This window comes from Talaromyces rugulosus, chromosome I (genome assembly GCF_013368755.1).
Source record: "Talaromyces rugulosus chromosome I, complete sequence".
Lineage (NCBI taxonomy): Eukaryota > Fungi > Ascomycota > Eurotiomycetes > Eurotiales > Trichocomaceae > Talaromyces > Talaromyces rugulosus.
Window position 1 is genome coordinate 1,504,597 of NC_049561.1, and position 20,392 is coordinate 1,524,988.

Here is a 20,392-nt window from a genome sequence, read left to right on the forward strand (position 1 = left end):
TGTACAGGCCGGATTCCACTACGTCACGTATCACAAGATTGAACGTCTGACCGTTTGAATTTGAAGGTCAATCCCATTCTGACTAACACCACTACTGCAGCTGAATAAGAAATATAATCTCGGCCATAAACTGGCAACCGGACCAAGACATTTATTATTGAAATAGCCCCGGAATAACTTTTTTTTTTTTTTTTTTTTTTTTTTTTCAATTCCATTTTCTTAATCCGAAACACATCAACTGAAACATCCCACTTGATTAATAAATATTGTACGGAGTAATTATTTATATGCCCCGGGATATTCCCATAGCTGCCAGAGAGAAAAGAAAAAAAGGGTCCCACGTGAGAAACTAGACACGTAAAAAATGTAGCCAAGGAAAAGCGTTCCTACCAACCCCGGATTTTCATTCGTGGCTCCAGAAATGGTAAAGATATGCAGAGTGCCAACAACACATTCTATCTGCTATATGACATGGCATGCATGACATGATATACCGGCTACGTAATAGCACTCGATGTCAATACATATGTATCAAAGGTGGGGGGTGATGGGCATGGAGTTTTATTCCCCCCCTTGCTTAGTATTCTCTCTTTTTCTAAAAGGGGGAGAGAATGAGTCATGGATTTATTTAAATACAGCAGCGTAATAAATCAACTGATATCGAATCGATAATTTACACACATAGTACGGGAGGGACCCAATTCGACAGTCATAACAAAAATCCCGGATTTAGAAAGCTGGAAAGAAAGAGAGAAAAAAAGGCCCGGACGAGTTTATATAAAACAAGATGAGTACAACTCCAATCTTCCACAAAATGCCCTGCAAATGCAAATGTTTTTTTTTTAATAGCTCAACGTAAAAAAACAAAAGAATTCCCATGAAAGTCTTCCATCTCGCAAGAATTAGTAAAGAGAGAAACTTTCTCATTTCAAACCAAATCCCTCACTATTAAAAATAGCGCCCCAGAGCTTGGCTTCAAACTTGCGTTTCGACGAATATCGAAACAAGCCCATTTTATTAAAGCAGGTATGCGCAATCGGATAGCGGGCAGAATCATCCCCGAGACAGGCCAATCTGATACTCAGACTGGCCGCGCCCGTGGCCGGGATGCGGTCGCTGCCAGTCACAAACGACAAAAGCTTGCGCTGGTCAGACGGGTTGGCCTGGGTGAAGAAATCCCAGAACCAGGAGACCACAGGCTCAGATTCGGGGTCCTCCTTGAGTGGCCAGTTTTCATACGTGGCTACTGCACGTAGCGTGGGTACGTCCAGAGGTTCGTCGGAGCCGCGAACCATCAACTCGATTTCTTCGGGTCGGAATAGGGACAGCGCGTTGCCGCCGCAGACTGTGAAGAATCCTCGTTTGAAAGGCTCAAACTGTCTCTGGACGGCTGTGTCGAGTAGGTAGTGCACATACAGGTTGACGAATTGCTGGCGGTTTGAGTTTGTTACAGGTCTTTTTTCGCCCCCGGGGTAGAGAGGTGTTTCGACATGTTGGCCATAGCGATCCACACGTGCCACAAAGTCGTAGCAGAACGTCTCTTGCACGTCTCCATCATAATCCAACAGTGCTTGCAACCCCTTCGCCAATGTCGGTCTGTACTCTGCAAGGTCTTCTAACGTGCAGGTGTGTGGATGTTTTGGTGCACTGCTTGCCGCCATGTTGGTCGGGGGCGCCGCTGCAAGGAGCTTCTTGAAAGCAAACGGCGGTAATGCTACATCGAGAATAGTCGAATTGTACATTGCAAGTCCAAGAAGGACGCCAACCAAAAAGAATTGCTCCGAAGATTCAAAGCAAAATGGGTTAAAGTAGCAAAACTGCGAATCCTCGTCGTAGACAAACAAGCCTGTGAAAAAAAATAGTTAGCACGATACATGGCTTATTTTTCGTGATACGAACCATGATTAGGGTCAAAAACCTCTCTGACGAGGAGGAGAAACCATTCCTTACGAAGGCCTCCGGCATCAACCCCTTCTTCCCCAACAAATTCAATACGCAAGCTCTTTTTAATCTCTTCCTGCCCGCCACCTACTACCTCGCTGACACCCCGTAGACTGTCCTCGACCAAGCAGTCTCGCCGAACTTTGAGATTGAGGTACTGACTGACATCTTTTTGCCGAAGAATGCTATCCAAAAATGCTTCTCGGGCCTTGATTGACATTTGGCGACGAGCGTCATGCTCCAAGATTCGGCTTTTCGCTGAGATGCTCAATAAGAATGGATATTGACAGAATGAAAATGTCGTAGTGCGCGCCTCCCATGCCTCAAAATCAGATACCAAGTCCGAATAGTCCAGCAGACTATTGTAAAAATAGTGAAGTGGTAGTGTTGATTTGTCTTTATGTCGGACAAAAGGGGTACCCTCATTATTGCGTGCAGTATCATGACGCCTTCGAGTGACATGTACATTGTTCGCAGCAAACAACAAGGCCATCACTCTGGCCGCGGCTCGCACCTGCCAGTCATCCGTGTAGATTTTCCGTTTGTTGTTTGCCTCACCAGTCTGGTCTGAAGACAAACCACTGAGCGCTGCATGAAGTTGAACGTGAGAGTTTTCGATATTTCCTGAGAGGCTGGGAACCAGCCCGTTCACAGATGGCATAGGTCCACTGCGCTGACGGCCGTGTTGTCGAGTTAATCGATGGGTGAGAAATCGACCAACAAGAGTGACAAGTCGTTCGTATTGACTCTCGGAATACCGAGCAAACCAGCTAACCAAGTAGTGATGGCAGCTATCTGGTAAATTGGCGAGGAGACCCAGCGTCCTCTTGACAATGCCTGAATGGTCAACAAGGTTCCTGGGCCGGGATTTATGTGAGCTAGATACCCCTCTTCGATCGCCCGTTCCAGGCAACCTGCTGAAATTTGGTATTGAGCCGTTAGGATCAGAATTGCTGGCCGGCGTGAGGCTTTGTGTTGCTGGTTCCTTGCTTGACGTCAGCTGAGGATTGGCCAGTACAATCAACAGAAATCTTGCTGATTCAAGGCGGCGAAGCGGACGACGAGGTCGCTTCAAAAGATTCTCAGTCGCCTTTAGTAACGTTCGCTGAGCGTGGACACGTGCTTCTGCAATCTCTCTATCCAATCCTCTCATATCGACTGGAATATCAGGGTTCATCTCATTATTTTCGACCAGAGCAGACCAAATATCTCTCCAGGAATCCCCTACATTGACGACTACCTTGTACCATTCTGCCACGGCTTCCCAATCAATCCGTGGAGACTTTGAGTTTACACGCGACCTCGATGACCGAGGCAAGGATTTTGCAGGCACTGCGCCAGCGTCTTTGGCTTCATGACGCTGTGGCCGGCCACCCATCCACCATGATGAGTTTTCAGCGATATCACCAAGCAGTAACATTTTCGGATCGAGTTCAAACACTTGGCCATCTGGCGAGACTATAGGAGCTGATATCTCTGGGCGAGGCCGTGGGTAGATGCTCTCGCTCACGGTTCGACGAGGTGGGCCGGGTGTTAGAAACGAGTTATTGAGGCAATCACAGCCAGCAAATGACTTGATAATGTAGTCTTCCAAGGGCCGGAACATCCATGATCGAGTCCCCGATCCATGCTTCGGTTCTGTAGTATCTGTGTTTGTGTTTGTGCGACGAGGAGAGCGATCTTGATCTCGCGGAGAGGGGTCATTTCTTCGTATGAGCGGCGTATCGGAGCTAGACCGTAGCCTCGTTATCTGGTCATTTCTACCACTTCCACTAGAGGGTGAGAGAAGATCTGTGTTGTATTGCTTCTGAACATGACGTGACGAAGTATGCTGCTCTTTGGGATTTCCAAGGTGGTTTTGTTGTAAATGCACATCATGGACATATTGCGGCTCGGGCTCTTGTCTTTGATGCCCAGCTAAACGACGCTGGAGAAAGTCCCGCAAGCAGCCATCAATCAATTCCTTGGTTTTTTCGATAGACAGTGGGGTAGCTAAATCTTATCAAAACTATTCTATCAAAAACTGCAAAAGGAGAAAAAAGCTTACCTGGGAGCCTAGGTTCAAAAGAACCATCTTTTGGAGGAGGCGTCGGCGGTTGACTTTCGTCACCCACATGATCATCACCATTCAGATAAGGTTCCAAGTCATTCACCATCAAACAGATAGAACACCTAAAGATTTTTGTATTCTTGGGCCACCGCATAGTCGAATGGCACGTCATGCACTTGCCATTCACCACCTCCTCTGCCGGAGTCCATCCCTTTCTCGGACTATGCGATCGAGGTTCGGGAACATATCGTATTGGATCGTAAGCGTCGTCGTTGCCATCCGAATCCGAGTCCAGAAAGTCCTCCTTTGTCACCTTCCTCCCTCCCCTTCTGGGGCTCGTAGGCATGAGCGAGGGAAACGGTTGGCTGAGCGAACGTCGATGCGGCCGACTTGGTGCCGAACTTGGCAGGATGGGCACATTGTAATTGATGGCAAGCGCCGCGCCTCTATCCAGATCAACTGTACGATTCGAAGGGCGTGTATGACTTGGATTATGGGAGCTCGGCGAGGGCGGGCGTGGGAGAATGCGAGACGACCACGTTGGCATATGGACGCATTGAACAACGCTGGCGAGTAGGGGGGTAAAAAGGCGGCTATTTCGATGACGATAGAAGGAATAAATATATCCTTCTGTTCGTCTTCTTCTTCTTTTTTCGAGTCGTCTGTTTATTTCATGTAAAGTAATTTCTGACAGTTCGTCCGTGAGTATGGTCGAGTCAAGTTGTGATTTCGAGGTTTATCATGCCGCATGCAGATGGAGGCAGGCCGGGATGTAACACTTCGGGATGCGGCCTTTTTTTGGATATAAACGGATAAAAATTGGCGGTACGATGAATCAACCCAAGTAGGGTGTGACTTGAGATGGAATGATAAATGGATGCTTGATGGATTTCGTCGACAGTCGAGACGAGAGACGAGATATAAGGGACCTGCCCGTTGTTGGAGGATAACGATGGCCTGTCAAAGAAAAGACGAAACAATAAAAAAACAAAGGAAGAAGCTGCAGTGGGGCACTTCTTAGAGACAGTTCGATAGTACCTCTCACATCAAAAGGACAGCAGCCAAAAAAAAATTGACAAGAACAATAATAATAGTGCCAGAATGCGAAAACCAGATAGGATATCGTTAAGTCCGTCGTTCGTTGTTAGTAAAGGGAGGGGACGCACGGCCGCGGGGGATACGTAGTTACCAGCGAGGCGGATCGGCCCAAGGCAATAATCACGCCAGCCCAGTGGGGCCTTTACTCTCCAAAGAACTCATATTTTGCGAGTAATATTATAAAATCAGTAAACTATCGAGTTTGTCGGAATGAGGCACAGATGGCATTCGAGTGGGTCGAGTATTTACGCTCGTGCTCCCCACGAGTATCACTACATACAGCGCTATCCCTGCTTGTTGAAGCGTCACAGCCCAGGGGTCACGTGTATTCTACGAACAAGAATGTATCAAAGGTGAATGCGAGAGAGTAAGACTTGATTCCTCGTTGCCAGGTCCTGATTCAGACTGGCGCGGACCTTTTTCATTATGAAACACACGCTTAAAACCCTCAATGTTATGATCATCGTAATAAAAAGATTTTATTTGACCCCAGCACCTCCCAAGAACAGGCAGCAAGGTGCCATAATTTTTCCCACAATCGTAAATACCACCACCCCCTACATCTAACGGTAGCGCCAGTAGCTCTGGGTGTTGTGGCGCTTCCAGGTCTTTCTCCGGCCGGCGTTGGTCTTGGTGTAGCCGTGGCCCTTCTTGATACCACGGGACTGCTTGCCAATGGCAGTGAGACCGCGAGATTCACGGTGCTATGTCAACGAATTAGCATACTTGTTTCCGATTCCCGAATACAGCGCTTCATACCTTGTGAACAGGGTTGACGATCCAGTTGATGCGGGGATCGCGACGGATAGCCTTGTGCTGAGGGTCGACCAAGATGATTTCAAAGTACTTGTAGGTCGAGTCCTGGTTAACCCAGTACGAGTTCAGGACGCGCAAGTTGGCGCAGCGACGACCAACACGCTCCTCGGCGGTGGAGCGGAGAGAGCGCTGGTACTTGAGCTGGTTGATACCCTGGTTGGTGGGCTTGCCTGCAGAGACACACACAAAATATCAGCCATGTTCTTTTTTCGAGTCGAGGAAAAAAAAAGTTTCTTCATACCGTAGGTGGCACCCTTGGGAGCGGGCCTCTTGCGTCCTCCACGGCGGACACGGACACGGTAGATAACGTAGCCCTGCTTAGCCTTGTAGCCGAGACGGCGGGCCTTGTCGGGGCGCGATGGGCGGGAAGCACGGTGGATCACATTGAGTTGACGAAGCTATATTGATGCACTCTCAGCAAAGTTCAACGAGTGTATAGCAAGACACAGCAGGCTTGAACGAATTCAAGCACTGCCCAATTTTGTTGTGCCACGTCCACCTGACCGGGTTGTGGGAAGATTTTTGAAAGTAGAAAAAATTCCATGCCTCCACGATTTCTCGACGAGGGATAGGCAAATCGTAACACTTTTTTCTTTCTGGCCTCTTTCTCTCCATCTCCGGCAGGTTTTCGAAACAAAACGCAAAAAAAAATATCAGGGTTCGTAGGGTCTCACCTCCCAGCATCGGACGCGCAGCAGGAAGCGAAGCACATCGGATTGCTTCTTCTTTTGAAGCTCTTCAACGTATTTGAGGGCACCCATCTGTTAAAAATCGGAAATTCCAACCGGTCAGCAACGAACAGACTTTCAATTGGGAGGAAAAGATTAATCCGTCCGAATAGACAAGAGTTAAACTGATCGCATGCAAGCAAAACGTACCTTGTCGGCTTGGCTTCCTCGTCGATTGTCGTCGGTTTGTCGGACTCGCAGGCTGGAAACGAGAGAAGTTTGAAGACCGCCGTCGCTAAAGCCGATTGTGTGTGGCCCGCTAATTTTTTAGGCGAGGAGCCGCGTCGGTCCAATCACGCCACTTGCAAGTTCCCGCCGATTTTGTCACGTGACAATGTTCTCTTTACGGAAATTGGCGCTAAGCCAAAAATAAACAACGTCTTGGCAGCTAACTTAAGGCTCTAAACAAGTTGGTTCTCTTCTTAAAATCCTGAACAAATACTCGAGCTTTCGAGACTTTACATGGCCTTGGTTTCACTCTTTCTTGATCATGGATCACAGAAGATTAGTGGTGCAATTCGTGACAGTCATAGTCATGATTCTCCCGTACAAAAAAATAATCTATCAACAACCGAAACAGGTAAATATCGAGAAAGGGGGGGGGGGGGGGAATGTAAAGAAAAAAAATAAACAATATAGTGAAATTTTAGTACTATCATATCTTAAAAAGAGGACATATCTTTAAACGAGGGGTAAAAAAAGCACAACTAAATAATGTAGCAGAAACACTTAAAACGATAAATCACAAGAGTCTATAAAGGTATCTGAAGGGACAGGCCGTAGATCTCTCTTCTCACAGATCTATCAAAAACACATAAATCGCAATTCTAGAATAGTCTCGGCGAAAAAGGAAAAAAGAAAAAAAAGAAGAAAAAAGTCGTATAGCGGACACAGATAAAGTCAAATATCCTTGCATTCGTTTTTTTACCTACGATCCGAGCGAAAGGCCCTGGAATGTTTCAACCCAGTCTCCACGGGCGGGATGCATCTGCTGGTGGCCATGGTGATGTGGGGCACCACCAAGAAACTCAGGAGTTGAGGTTTCCAAAAGGCCATATGTACTCGAGGGGTAAGAGGCAAATGGGTCATTAGATGCCATGTTATGTCCAAAGCCCGGCTCGTGATGCCGAGCCGCAGCAGAGCCAAATGCTTGGTTATAGTGGTCCATGTAAGCATTACGAATCATGCCAGCATGAGTGTTACCCAAGTCTGCCCGTTCCACAGCGTCACGCAGATTCCCAGATCCCGGGGGCATCTGCGAAACATTGTAGGCACGGTTTTCATGAGCATGGCGACGGTCTGCCACTGAGTTTTGGTTGTAGTTCAATCCAGCTGGCTCGGGTGCAGACAGTCCAGGGGAAGGAGTAACAAAAGAAGCCGGATTAATTGCAGACATCCAAATCCGGGTCTTGTAGATTTTGAACAGATCCGTAACCAACGAGTTAAAGTTGATGTAGGAGTCTGCAAAATAGTAAAATGTCAATTTCTTCCAATCCCTAAACCAAAATTAGCCACGATCGTTCATCAAATGAATCCACTAAAAGCAAGGTGAGAGCCAAGTGTATGGGAAAGACTTACATTTGAAACTCTGCGTCGAGGATTTCCATGTTGAGTCTGTGGTCGACAACCTTTTGCTGACAGACACGCTTGGCCTTGGCCTCGTTGCCCTCTTTGTCTCGAAGGGTCAAGATCTCATGATTCTGGGCGAGGCGCTTGATCAACTTTGGCTTGATCTCCGTCGATTGAGGCTCGTGAGCTCCATGAGCACCGGTTGGGTTCATCCCACCAACAGCGCTGCGATGGCCGATGCTGGGACTCACTACATTGGTTGCGCCGTTTTGTGCCTGGCGAGAGAACATCATCAAGCACTTGTAGTGTTCTTCGGCATACTTTTCTTTCAGCTCTCTTGCTTCCTGCCAGGTGACGTTGGCGTGCTGGATGGTCCCGAGGTCTGTTCCGCGGTCTGCTTCGACGATCACAAGATTGCCGGGGTTCACTTGAAGACCGGTATCTTCCTGGATATAGAAAACATCGGCGCGGTGACACTTGAACGTGACGATATACAGACGCTGGCTCTGGTGAGATGGGGTTAAACCCGGCTGAGGACGGCCATAGGCTGCAGGCACATTGTATGATTGATGCAAAGAGCTCGACACTATAGAAGAGTAAGTAGAGGTCCGGAGAAGTCAAGGATGCGATCAAGACTGCAAGGCAAACTCGATAAGAAGATGAGAATACTTACGATTGTCGGGGGCAGCTGCATGAAGCCCTCCATCAATGACATTGGAATAGCCATCCTCCCGGTCAACGAGGCTTGCTCGGCCATTCAATGCTCCCATATGAGCCTGGCCGTCACTAATTGAGCCATGTCTCGTCGGAATATCCGCAAATGAGTGGCGCCGGCTTTGTGGCAATTCACCAATGCTGCCAAACCCCAAAGATGTCTGCCAGTGTGCCCGTCTCAGACTTTCAAGCGGTCTGTTCTCCACAGATCCAAAGGGAGGAGTGTGCTTTTCGATGTTAACAGAATGCTCTGACATCCTTCGTCGTCCGCTGTTGCGAACATTGCCATAACCAGGAGGAATATTTCCCAATTCATCTTGGTCCTCTACAGCAAGATCTACCTCTTCGGGGACACCGCCACGAATGCGGTGCAAATTGTGCATACCACCGCTTAGCGAGTAGTTGCTGTTAGCAGAAGCAGAAGACATGGTACGATCCCTCATGCGGGCACCTTCCAAATGGGCAGTCTGCCGCAGCAAAGCATTCTCTCTGGCTAGCTGGTCGATAGCTCGGGCTTGACTGGCCGCATACGAATGAGAGCCGTTCGAATCGATATTATTTTCCTCTGCTTCTTCTTCGTCATCTTCATCCTCGCGCACACGGCCAAGGAGTGCTGGGTCATGGCCCAAATCCTCCAACAAACTAGGCCGTGACGGACGATGCTGAAGTCCTGGGTACTGATTGCCAGCCCTTCCGCGGGAAGCGTTGGGGTTGCTTGGCACTTTGCTTGCCATCAACTTGACAGTTTCCGGGTCCAGTTGGCCGACAGAGTAGGACTGGGAGCGGTATGTCTTGGGAGTAGGATGGAGAGGAATATTGAAGGGGATTGAAGAATCACCGGCCATTGATCGTGCAGTTGTTGGACTGAGAATTTCCTCGTTGAAATTGGTGTTGGGCATATTAGGCATCGTCGGTGATTGGCTCAGCTCAGTGAGGCGAGGCGGGGGTTCCTTGCGATTGTCTGCAGTCCAAATTCCCGTAGCCCAAGGGAAACTGCCTCCATGGCCCCAAGAAACCGAACTATTCACACCAGGGCTGGCGTTGGCACCCCAGCTGGTCTGCTCGGTTTCTGGAGATTGGGTATTTATACCGACAGGTGCAAGAGATCCCGAAGCAGTAATGGAGGTTCTACGTGGTAAGTTTTGCGGCACTTCATTGAGCCAGGATGTGCGACGGACTGGTTTCGAGAGAGGCGCGTTGGTAGAGGTAGGGCCCTGGCGATGATCCAACTCGTCGTCGGAGGAAGTCAGAGCTTCGGAGTCTGGGGTGGACCGTCTTATGCCTTGATTGCCCTTCTCAAGACGAATAGACGCATTGTTTCCGGGCGCACTGCTTCCTGGCTTTGGCGCCATGATTGGTTTACCGGCGGTGGTAGCCATTTCGGTTTATAGACAACTGAGCTTATGACAGTAGTGAGTAACTTGTTTTTGCATCGGTGATATGCATCACTCACGGTTATGCTTATGTCTGAAGATGGGAATAGCGAAATACCCTCGGTGGATAGTGGATATCAGGTATGCGCAAATTGGGTGAATAGAAATAGTCACCGAGGTTTTCAGCTGTCCAACAAGACAAGTTAGCAAAGCTCCCAGGAGGCCGCATCTTTGAGGGCAGAGCCTACCGATTAACACGCGAAGATACAGTATAACACACACAAGGTCTATGATTAACAACACACGGGGATCTGTTTGGCGGCGGGGAGGTCAGATAGAACTCTCTAAAAGTGGCGAACCGGACGTACCACTCTACCGATTGTAGAAAGCTCTATCGCACAAACAAAGGTTGACACAAAATAACACTTTCGAAATAAAATGTACAAGGCGTAATTTGGGAGAATAAGATGCTCCGGAAATAAAGTTTCGACGACCTGCGACGACGATAGAAAGTGGCGAGCTTCTTTTTTTTGTTGTCCTTTCTCGCGGCGAATTCTATCGATGTATATTTCTTCCTCTTTTTTTGGTGGGATGTTTTCTTTTTTCTTAATTTCGTTTCGCTTTTGTGTTCAAGATATAAGACAAGATTGCAGCATGAGCAGTTGAGGAGATCGACCGACAAAGTTCGAAAATTGGGGTATTATTTGGATTGCGCTACTTGCGAGCTGGAGCTGACGCCGACGGGTGGAGGGCAGCGCAAAAGCAGCGCATCTTCGAGTGAACAAACAAGCAAATCTAGTAGAATTCAACAGCAACAATCAGTATTTAATTTTTTTCTGTGTATCATTTTGGAAGCATGCGAAAATGAGGGAGAGGGGGGAAGGACGCACATTGAGCAAGGCGCGATGGCAGGAGCTCCACTCTTTAGGTGGTGGTGTCACGCGGTGCGAACCAGATCACTGACGAGGCGGACAAGATGAGACGACGCAGAGCACCAGGGCGATCGCAAGACATTCGTCGAGAACTCGAGTATTAAAAAGAAGAGAGGGAAAAAAATTGGAGTAGGTACAAAAAAAAAAAAAAAAAAGAGGCAGGAAGCAAAAGAGAAAAAGGAGGGCCAGAGGAGGAGGGGGAGGCAAAACAAGCCAGGTTGCAGAGAGAAGGTGGCGGGCGTTGTGAGACGGTGATGGACAGACAGCGAGCAGCAGGAGAGCAGAGGAAAGAGGAGAATACAGAGAGAGGGCCAGAAGGACGGGGATGCTTGGAAATTGGCGTCGCGCTAGGGCACCGTGCACGCAGGAGGTTGTCAGGACTTCAGGGCTTGAGGGCTTGAGGGAAACAGACAGAGAAGTAGTGTAGGTAGTCTCTTTGACTAAACCATGCATCCAGCCTTGTGGCTTTTCCCGGGGGGGGCGCGTCAGTTCTGGAGCCAAGACTAAAAGATTATTATGAGAGAAGATCCCCCGGGATTCTGCGCAGGCGAGGAGAGAGCGACATGACGCTGGGCGGGGCGAGGGGGGAGGGGCTTTCCGGTGGCTAGCCAATGGGGGTGCTTGAATTCGGCCTGGACGCACTGTGATTGGCTGCTGCAGCGCCCCCGCGGGCCTGGGGGTGGTTCTAAATGGCCGCAGCCAATCAGAAGCCGCGCGGAGTGGGGCCTCTGGGGAGAAGCACAACATGGCCAGATCGGATCGCCGCATAACTAACTGCTTCTTTCACAAGTAGTATTGGTGGCATTCCTTGTTCATTTCGTATCAGGACATGTAGGTACTACGTACTAGGTACGAGGCGGTGTTGATTGTTTTCTTGACCGCCGTCGGGCTCTAGCTTCTAGCCTCTTGGGCCACCGGTAGGGCAAGGGTGGAGGCAATGCGCTCTTACTCCCGGGGCTCCTATTGGTGGCTGGCAAGTCTAGCATGGGCCATGTGGGGCCACTGAGCCAAGCACGTACGCCCAGAATGCTCATTTGCCAGTCCATCAATATAATATATAATAGTATGAGATATATATGTAGACTATTGCAAGAGCATATAGCCTAGCCAATATTAAATGTCGGTGTCATGGCCCAGAACCAAGAGTTGGCACGCCCATTGCACACGCATTTGCAGGAGGGGAGAGGAAAAAAGCATCCCGGCCAACAGAAACAAAAACATTTAACAAAAAGCCCAACCGGCGATCGACATCGAAAACGGCCATTCGAGACCCTGGGTGGGTGCTAGATCAGGAGACATTCCTCCCCTACTTTTAACTACTTGTTAAGTAACAAGAAAACTTAGTACTCCAGTCTCATCAAAACGTCACCTGTCGCTTCCGCTAGCTCCGACTCTGCTAGCGGCGCTTTTCATTTTTACCCCACATTTTGCGACAAAGGCGGGGGAGAGAGACACGGTTTCCGTAAGAATAATAGTTACATTAGCCTAGTAGCCCACACTTAAGTTGCTAGCTACATAGTAATACCATCAATCGGAGGGGGGCAGCCAGCTAATCACAATGTTGCAATCTCCGGTGCTTTCCACGGCGCGCTCGGTCCATCGCTTTTTTTCCCCACGGTGTTCTGGTGTGTCTTGTCGTCCCAACATTTCCCAAAAGTCACATGTGTGGCCATCGGAGTTCTCGGTTGTGTATCCAGCAATTCAGCGTCACACAACTTGCTGCTTTCTTGACCTGTTTTTTTTTTTTTTCCCTGCAGAGTACTTTTTGGTCGGGATCTTCGGTCTTTGTTGCACAGAAACAAAGAATCCCCGCCGTCGATCGACTCAATTGCGAGCCGCTCGTTCCATTGACCCAATGCGGTCATAATAACTCCAAGGCCACCAGCCAAATTAAACCTTGTATACTAGTGGGGCTACAAATGCGACGTTCAAGATACAACAAGGCAAGGGGGATCAAGACTGCCATTAACGTAAAATGTCTAAATGTATAAAATTACAAATCGAAAAGCATATACAGCTCCAACTACGCTCCGGCCGAATCCAGCGCTGACGGTGCAGTAGCGTCGGGTCCTTTTTGCTGTCGAAGCTTCTCCTCAAATTTGGCAAACTCGTGCATCGAGATTTCCTCTTCCTGGTCGAGAATCTGTTGCACGCCTTGGACCTCCTCAATCTGTTCAAGTCCGGTCAGCTTTGGTTCGGGTTCATACGGAAGGTAGTAGTTATAGTAGTAGTAAAAACTTACATAGTGCATGAGCATCGACTCAATGCCGTTCTTCAGCGTAACTGTGCTCGAGTCGCATGTGCGGCATGCTCCCCTCAACTTCAAGTTCACGATTCCATCCTCAAACCCGCGGAACTCAATGTCGCCTCCGTCTTCTTGGATTGCCGGTCGGATGCGCGTTTCCAGCAGTTCCTTGATCATCCCAACAACTTCATCGTCATCTTCATTGTAGCCCAAGGTATCCTCGTGGCCACCTTCCTGGCTACCGTCGCCAGCCGTCCGCTCAACCGTGTTCACAATCTGCTCTCCAGAGGACACAACTTCGGTGATCAGACTGAAAACTTCCGGCTTGATGTGCGCCCAGTTGGCGTCGCTGGATTTGGTCACCGTGATAAAGTCAGGTCCGTAAAACACAGACGACACTCCGTCGACATTGAGCAGGTTGGCTGCTAGCGGTGACGGGTGTGGCGGCGCCAGAGTCGATCTTGGCGATAGGTACTCGAGAAACGGCGTGGGAAAGTTTTCCGGCAGGACAGGTTGGTTGGGAAGGAATTTGAGAGCCTGTTCGATTGCATTATCAGTGTTTATTCATTCCAAAAAAAAAGGTGTGGTTTGATTGATTCCCCTTACATCAGGATTGGGCGTGGACTCGGTTTGAATAAAGATGGACCGTCGATTTCCCGCCGACGGCTCGTTGATTTTCGGAATCCCCAGCGGCTGGCTACTCGGTCGCAGCGTCGGCCTGCGACGGCTCTCTGACGGTGTGATGGCAGAGACTGTGCGGATGTAATGGATGGACCTGCGGTTGTTGTTGATGAACCCGGTCGCCTCTCGCTCCCGGATCGCACGTTGCGAGGTTTGAAAGGCGCGTCGGAGCAGCGTTCGCGATGCTTGATGTGTCGACATGGTGTACATGGTCGCTGTTCTCGAGGTGCGATGGGCCGAGATGCAATGGTTGATGTGTGTACAGTGATTGATTACAAACCCGCGAGATTTCCGGCGGCGATACTTTTTAGTTCAAAGCTGACGTCAAATCACGTGATTCCAGACGGCCAGCAAATCAGGTTGCGGAACACTGGAAACGTGACCTCAAATAATACCCATATATGTTAAGACAGAATTCATGGCTAAGTATTAGATGAATCAGTATTAGTTATTGCGCGAAATATTCTCCATTCAACTGAGTGGTTCTCACAAGTCCTTGCACGTACCTTGGTTTATAGAGAGAGCGCCTTCTTAGCTATGAAGTAGCATCACGATAACAGCTAAGCAGAATAACTTAGATCAATGATCTGACAGCTTTTGCACCATGGTTCTTGTGATATGGTCAATAACAATATTCCCAGGTGACCATCCAATCACACAGCTGATGAAATAAGGTTGTGGGCCCTGCTGGCCATGAGGGTTAGGGTTATTTCCCCAGAACGAGGATGATTTCGATTCCACAGAATTGTAAAAGCGTAAGTTGGCCAAGTCGTCGTGTAATTACAATTCAATTCCTTTTAAGAGTCCTTCTTGACCTGTGAAACTCGTTTACTGTTAAGCAGCCAAGATCTCGAAGCTATGGATCCACATATCACGTGCAGAGCTAGCAATCTACCAATTACAGCGGCCAGTGACTCCACTAGCCGTCATTCTCAGCGACAGGTTTGTCCAGGGAAAAAAACTTGTGACAGAACAAACAACAATAATGCATTTGTCTCCTTTTTGATACTCGAAGATGCCCACTCTGTGCGAGGTATGCTCCAAGGAGCCCGCCAAATATAAATGTCCAACATGCAGCTTGATGAGGTATGGAGCCCATCCATCCAGCTCTTTTCACTTTTAGCTAATTCAAACCCTTTCAAAGTTGTTCGCTTGGATGTACCAAATCACACAAGATATACTGTGCGCCCAAGCCGAGTCCGGCGGTTACAGGCAAGGAATCAGCGGCGGAAAAACAACAACAACAAGACCTGCCATCTGATACACTCTCAAACGGACACTCAAATAAACCTATCAATATACATGATTTGGGATCGTCTCCAGAGCTCCAGAAGCTTTTTGAAGAGTATCCAGGGCTTCGTGGAAAGCTGCGAGAAATCTACAGGAGCTCGCTCGAAGAAGAATGGAACCCCGAGCCACAGATGGGAGGCCGCAGTCACCGTGGTGGTGGAAGGGGAGGAGGACACAAACGGGCTCCCTGGACGGCAGAAAGGGGCTTCAAACGCGGTGTGGGACATGTCACAAGGTGGCGAGAGAAATGCGAGGACGGTGAGAGCACTGGTTCTGATGCCGAGGGGTTTATGAAGTTTATTGCCTTGGTAGCGGACAGCCGTGAATCTCCCAGCTGATTGATGTCTGCCGTGGAGATGGCAGCATCAAAGTCACATCTGAGGCGGCCAACAGCTGTCTTTAAATGAACTCGACTCCACTGCCCATTTTTCAGCCAGAAACCGGTTTCTGGAGTATTGTCCTCGTCACAAAATATTCATGGGCAGGCTCCGAAGAATCCACCGCCGCCGCAGAGTATACAACAGCCACACGAATGAAACGGCATCTATGATCACTTTAATGCCTCCGAGCATCGTGTATCACATGTGTCGTCAGTACTACAGATGTGCGCAAATGGAAGAATCGCGTCCAAGTGTTGACTAGAACACTAAATGCTATCCCCGAGATGATAGGAGTCTATACTCACATACCGACTACAAACCCCATGAAGATCATTATGTGCGTTTCACACATGTAACGGAGATGGCCGAGGCAGTGCCACTATCGGGAGAGAGCGTCAATAGAGATATTAGGTAGATAGCCGTTTAGCAAATGTGACTATTCCAAAGGCCTGACATCTAGAAAGTCCATTCTGTGTTCATGTAATGAATTTGACTTGTCTTGTATCAATACTTATACACAGCTATTTCACATCCCCGGGTTTTTACATGCAACATCGTTATACCTTTCTAGGCAAGCACATTGTTCCTTCAAAAGACCCGTAGCAATCATGGGAGCAGCCTTTGGTGTGGTCTAATTTCAGTTAGTACTGGAAAATGATATTACCAGTAACAACCAAGAGATAGCTGGGCTTGTATACCTTTTAGGCAGTACTTGTGAATTCAGCTTCATCGATTGATCTCTGCTGTGATGATCTACGTCGGTTGTACACAACACTCTTGGAGATAATTTCAGCCAACAGTAAACTGAGTCGAGGCATCATCTAGTCTTTGTAATGCTATGTATTTGCTAGGCTCTACATACATTTAGCTCCGGTGTCGGTTCTATAATGTTAATTGATTAATACCTGTATAGAACATTCTCTCCTCGGTATGTAGGCTACGTTAGTGTAGTCAATAGTTTTCATTCCGAATTCGCAAAAATATCTAATTAAATGATGTTATATTCGAATGATAAAAGCGCCCTTTCTGAAGCCCACCTCTTCGAGTATCTAATCAAGTTATTCAACAAAAGTCATGGTTTCAGTTCAAATGTCCATGGGCTCAACCTCGGACGTTATCTTGGTCCATATGAACATTGAACACTACCTCAAGGTCAACTTGACAATATCTATAGTCCCTGTGCTAGAGTTCTCTAGCCTAAATAATAATCACTACTATTGTGTACTACATATATCTAGGGATGGAAACTTTATTCCCTATTTTTATTTTTACTTCATATATATATATATCTAGTTAGTATATACATGTAATAGAGAAATATTCAAATTTTCAATGTACATATGTAATATGAACAACTATACAATCGTAAGATCAACCGATAAAACAATAGAATTTTCCATCTTTCCTACTCCATATACAAAGACAATACTCTTTTGTCGTAATCAGATCAAATGCGACTCGTACATACTACTACCACCCCGTAAGCGCAATGGCCGCCCCAGAACGCAGAACGCTAAGAGTAGTAGCCGGCCCGCTAAGCTGCACCGCGCAGGCCTGGATCCCTCCGCGGGTCAACCTCGTCGCACCTTCTCGTTCTCGTTCTCGTCCTCGTCCATCCTCGCGTCAACAACTCGCTTCAACCCATCCAGACTGTGATCTCTCGTGAACTGTAAACTTGCTCCCCCGCCCCAAAGTCGATCACCCTCGACTAAAAAGGCGGCCTGATAATCCGAACTCTCTGCCTCGGTCGCCAAACCTACTTTCCCTCCTTCTGATTGGGGGCCCATCCCCCTGTGTCAGTTGCCAACGCGCGAAGGAACCGAGACAGCAGTGCAGCCCACCCCACCGTCGCACTCGCACTGTCCAGAGCTGAGCTTCTTCTAGGGTCTATTTCGCTCCATAGAGCCCAGCCCAGTCCATTGTCATACCGCCTCGTGAGAGAGGGCAAAAAAAAAAAAAAAAAAAAAGTCGACGGGACCGGTAAACACCGAGTTCCCCGCGACGACCGAAAAAAGGGGTCCACCGTGGCTCTCAATGCATCCAACTCGAGATATGGCCGCAGCAATTCACATCCAATCCCACCACGCATTTCACCGTCAGGAACACGGTTAAACACCTCGCGCAGACCTCCCTCGCCTGGCGCCATCGCCGCCACCGCTGACAGTGCTGCCGCTCCCTCGCATTATCCTTCTTCCAACAAGAGCGCACTGCGGACTACCTGGCGCCACAGCGCCGGCTCAGATGCTTTCAATTCCTTCCTGGACATGGAGGACGACAATGATGACGCTCGGAGCAGCAGGCCGCCCAGCAGCTCGGGGCACTCCAAGGACACGGCGACCTCTGGTGGTGACTCCGGAGTCACCTTCTACGAACTAGTCAACCGCCTCGTTGCGCTGCCCATGTCGAAACAGGACACCAAATTCGTCTCCATCTTTTTGTGCCTCTACCGCAAATTCGCCGCCCCTTCCACCCTGCTCAACTCCCTCATCTCCCGTTTCGACAAGACCGAGCGAAGCGATCTGCCCCAGCTCACTCGTGCTTCTGAACAACTCCGCCTGCTTCAAGTCGTCGCACAATGGGTCGCCGAATACCCGGGGGACTTTTCTTATCCCAAAACACGACGAAAGCTGGTTGAGTTTGTTGATATTATTGAAAGAAACCACGTGTATATGTTTGCCGCCAAAGAAATCAGCCTGCATTTAGAGAACCAGGTTGAAGACGACGATGTTGGTTGGCCATACCGCGATGGTCTCGAGGGCGAGTCCGATGAACCAGAGTCCACCCTTCACCTGTCCAACAACAGCTCCCCCACCACTTTAATAAATACCTCCTTTGCCGACAATATCCTCCACAATATCAGTTCGCTAGACCTGTCCGACGACACGCCAACCGGATCCTCACGAGATTCGGGAACACTCTCAAACACATCCAGCACGGGGAGATCCGGCTCTACCATGACCCAGTCATCCTTTGCCCTACAGGCGCTCGAAAAGGCCCAGCAAGAGGCCGTGACCTTGGAACTCGCTCCCCGGTATTTTCTCAACAAAGTACAGTGGCGTCAGTTTATGGAAATCCCCGAAGACGACTTTGCTCGGGAGTTGACTCGCATTGACTGGATCATGTTTACTTCCTTCCGACCTCGCGATCTCGTGCGTCATGTCAGTCTGTCGGGCCCCGAGAAGGCAAAGGCCAAGACTTTGCAAAACGTCAACCGCATGATACAGGAATTTAACCATCTCGCCTTCTTTGTGGCGAGCATGGTCCTACTACGGGACAAGGCCAAGCACCGAGCAAGGGCCATGGAGAAGTTTATGAACATTGCTTTGGTAAGTGGTAGTTTGGTGAACTGTTTTTTACATAGCTAACTAAGACTTGGCAACGCAGAAACTTCGTCGGCAAAATAACTACAATTCATTAGGCGCCGTGATTGCAGGCATCAACGGCACACCGGTGCAACGGCTGGGGTCGACGCGAGAATTGATCCCACCCTCGGTGCAAAAGGAGTTTATGCGCCTTGTCATCTTGATGGGGACCCAAAAGAGCCATTTTGCCTATCGCTTAGCTTGGGAAAATTCCTTTGGCGAGCGGATCCCGTTTCTGCCCCTCCATCGACGCGATCTGGTCTCGGCAGAAGAAGGAAACAAGACCTTTTTTGGTCCGAATAAGGACCGCATCAACTGGAAAAAATTCGAAGTTATGGGGGATGTCGTTCTTGGCATCCAAAGCAGTCAGCGCACCTCTTATTCTTATCTTCAGAAAAACGAAGAAGTACAGCGACTGGTGCTGGATGCCAAGATGTGTGATGAGGAGGTTAGTTTTCCGTCCAATATTTAACATTCTATAACTAACATCCGTTCAGGACCTCTTTGCTCGCAGCACATACGTAGAACCGTCTGCAGGCACAGTTGATAAATCCAAGATGTGGGGTTGGTTACGGACTTGATGGCATGACTCTTTTCAATACGGTCTTGTCAATGATTTTTTGTTTTGCTCTTATTTCCTAGTGTACTACTGTTTCATGACGACTCATACCCCCTCTTGTTATGGTTTAATATGGAATATGGATTGGGTTTGTGTGAAGATATCTTTGGTCTGCTTTTTTTTTTTTCATGTACATGAAACCGATATGGTATATACCTAGTTGTTATGTTATACCTTGTTTTAGCTTTGTTTATAAATTATTGACCGTTGCTATACAATGATGATATCCCTATACCCCGTTGAAATGCTTGAAAGGTCACGCATGAGCTTCAAAGTCCCCCTCCTTTTTTTTACCTGCCCCAAGCCACGCCCCTCCATTTTCTTCAAATGTCGTAAGTTCATAACTCTACGAGTCAAGAATTAAATAAACACAACTCGCACTATTGGTGCCCGCCCGCATTTGATCCAGCGAGGAGGCAGATGTGGGGGCATAAATCGCCGATTGATGGATGGTTTTGGATAAAAAAATTGTGTATCGAAACTATCCAAAATATGGAGTTAACTAGTGTCTGAAACTGACGGTCCCATGGATTTATGGACCCATCAATTGACTGGTTGTTGGTCAGATGGGTATGAATTTCATGCCAGTGTCTC

At 48.4% G+C, this 20,392-nt stretch overlaps 5 protein-coding genes across 5 annotated transcripts; 1 reads left to right on the forward strand and 4 right to left on the reverse strand.

Moving 5' to 3' along the window:
- Nucleotides 1–923: 923 nt before the first annotated feature.
- TRUGW13939_00502 (uncharacterized protein) lies at nucleotides 924–4,538 on the reverse strand (the record flags this gene model as incomplete). Its single annotated transcript, XM_035483709.1, has 3 exons — nucleotides 924–1,846; nucleotides 1,900–3,933; nucleotides 3,989–4,538. 3 exons carry the CDS (start codon nucleotides 4,536–4,538, stop codon nucleotides 924–926), a joined length of 3,507 nt encoding a protein of 1,168 aa, XP_035339602.1.
- Nucleotides 4,539–5,652: 1,114 nt separating this feature from the next.
- On the reverse strand, nucleotides 5,653–6,666 carry TRUGW13939_00503 (uncharacterized protein; the record flags this gene model as incomplete). The annotated part of the gene is made up of 4 exons (XM_035483710.1): nucleotides 5,653–5,793; nucleotides 5,849–6,075; nucleotides 6,147–6,303; nucleotides 6,580–6,666. 4 exons carry the CDS (start codon nucleotides 6,664–6,666, stop codon nucleotides 5,653–5,655), a joined length of 612 nt encoding a protein of 203 aa, XP_035339603.1.
- An 895-nt stretch (nucleotides 6,667–7,561) lies between these two features.
- On the reverse strand, nucleotides 7,562–10,295 carry TRUGW13939_00504 (uncharacterized protein; the record flags this gene model as incomplete). Its single annotated transcript, XM_035483711.1, has 3 exons — nucleotides 7,562–8,129; nucleotides 8,212–8,788; nucleotides 8,876–10,295. The coding sequence occupies 3 exons, from the start codon at nucleotides 10,293–10,295 to the stop codon at nucleotides 7,562–7,564; spliced, it is 2,565 nt and encodes an 854-aa protein (XP_035339604.1).
- Nucleotides 10,296–13,244: 2,949 nt separating this feature from the next.
- On the reverse strand, nucleotides 13,245–14,357 carry TRUGW13939_00505 (uncharacterized protein; the record flags this gene model as incomplete). Its single annotated transcript, XM_035483712.1, has 3 exons — nucleotides 13,245–13,391; nucleotides 13,464–14,003; nucleotides 14,073–14,357. The coding sequence occupies 3 exons, from the start codon at nucleotides 14,355–14,357 to the stop codon at nucleotides 13,245–13,247; spliced, it is 972 nt and encodes a 323-aa protein (XP_035339605.1).
- An 805-nt stretch (nucleotides 14,358–15,162) lies between these two features.
- Nucleotides 15,163–19,760, forward strand: TRUGW13939_00506 (uncharacterized protein; the record flags this gene model as incomplete). The annotated part of the gene is made up of 5 exons (XM_035483713.1): nucleotides 15,163–15,233; nucleotides 15,292–15,758; nucleotides 17,618–19,143; nucleotides 19,202–19,627; nucleotides 19,677–19,760. The coding sequence occupies 5 exons, from the start codon at nucleotides 15,163–15,165 to the stop codon at nucleotides 19,758–19,760; spliced, it is 2,574 nt and encodes an 857-aa protein (XP_035339606.1).
- Between the last annotated feature and the right edge of the window lie 632 nt (nucleotides 19,761–20,392).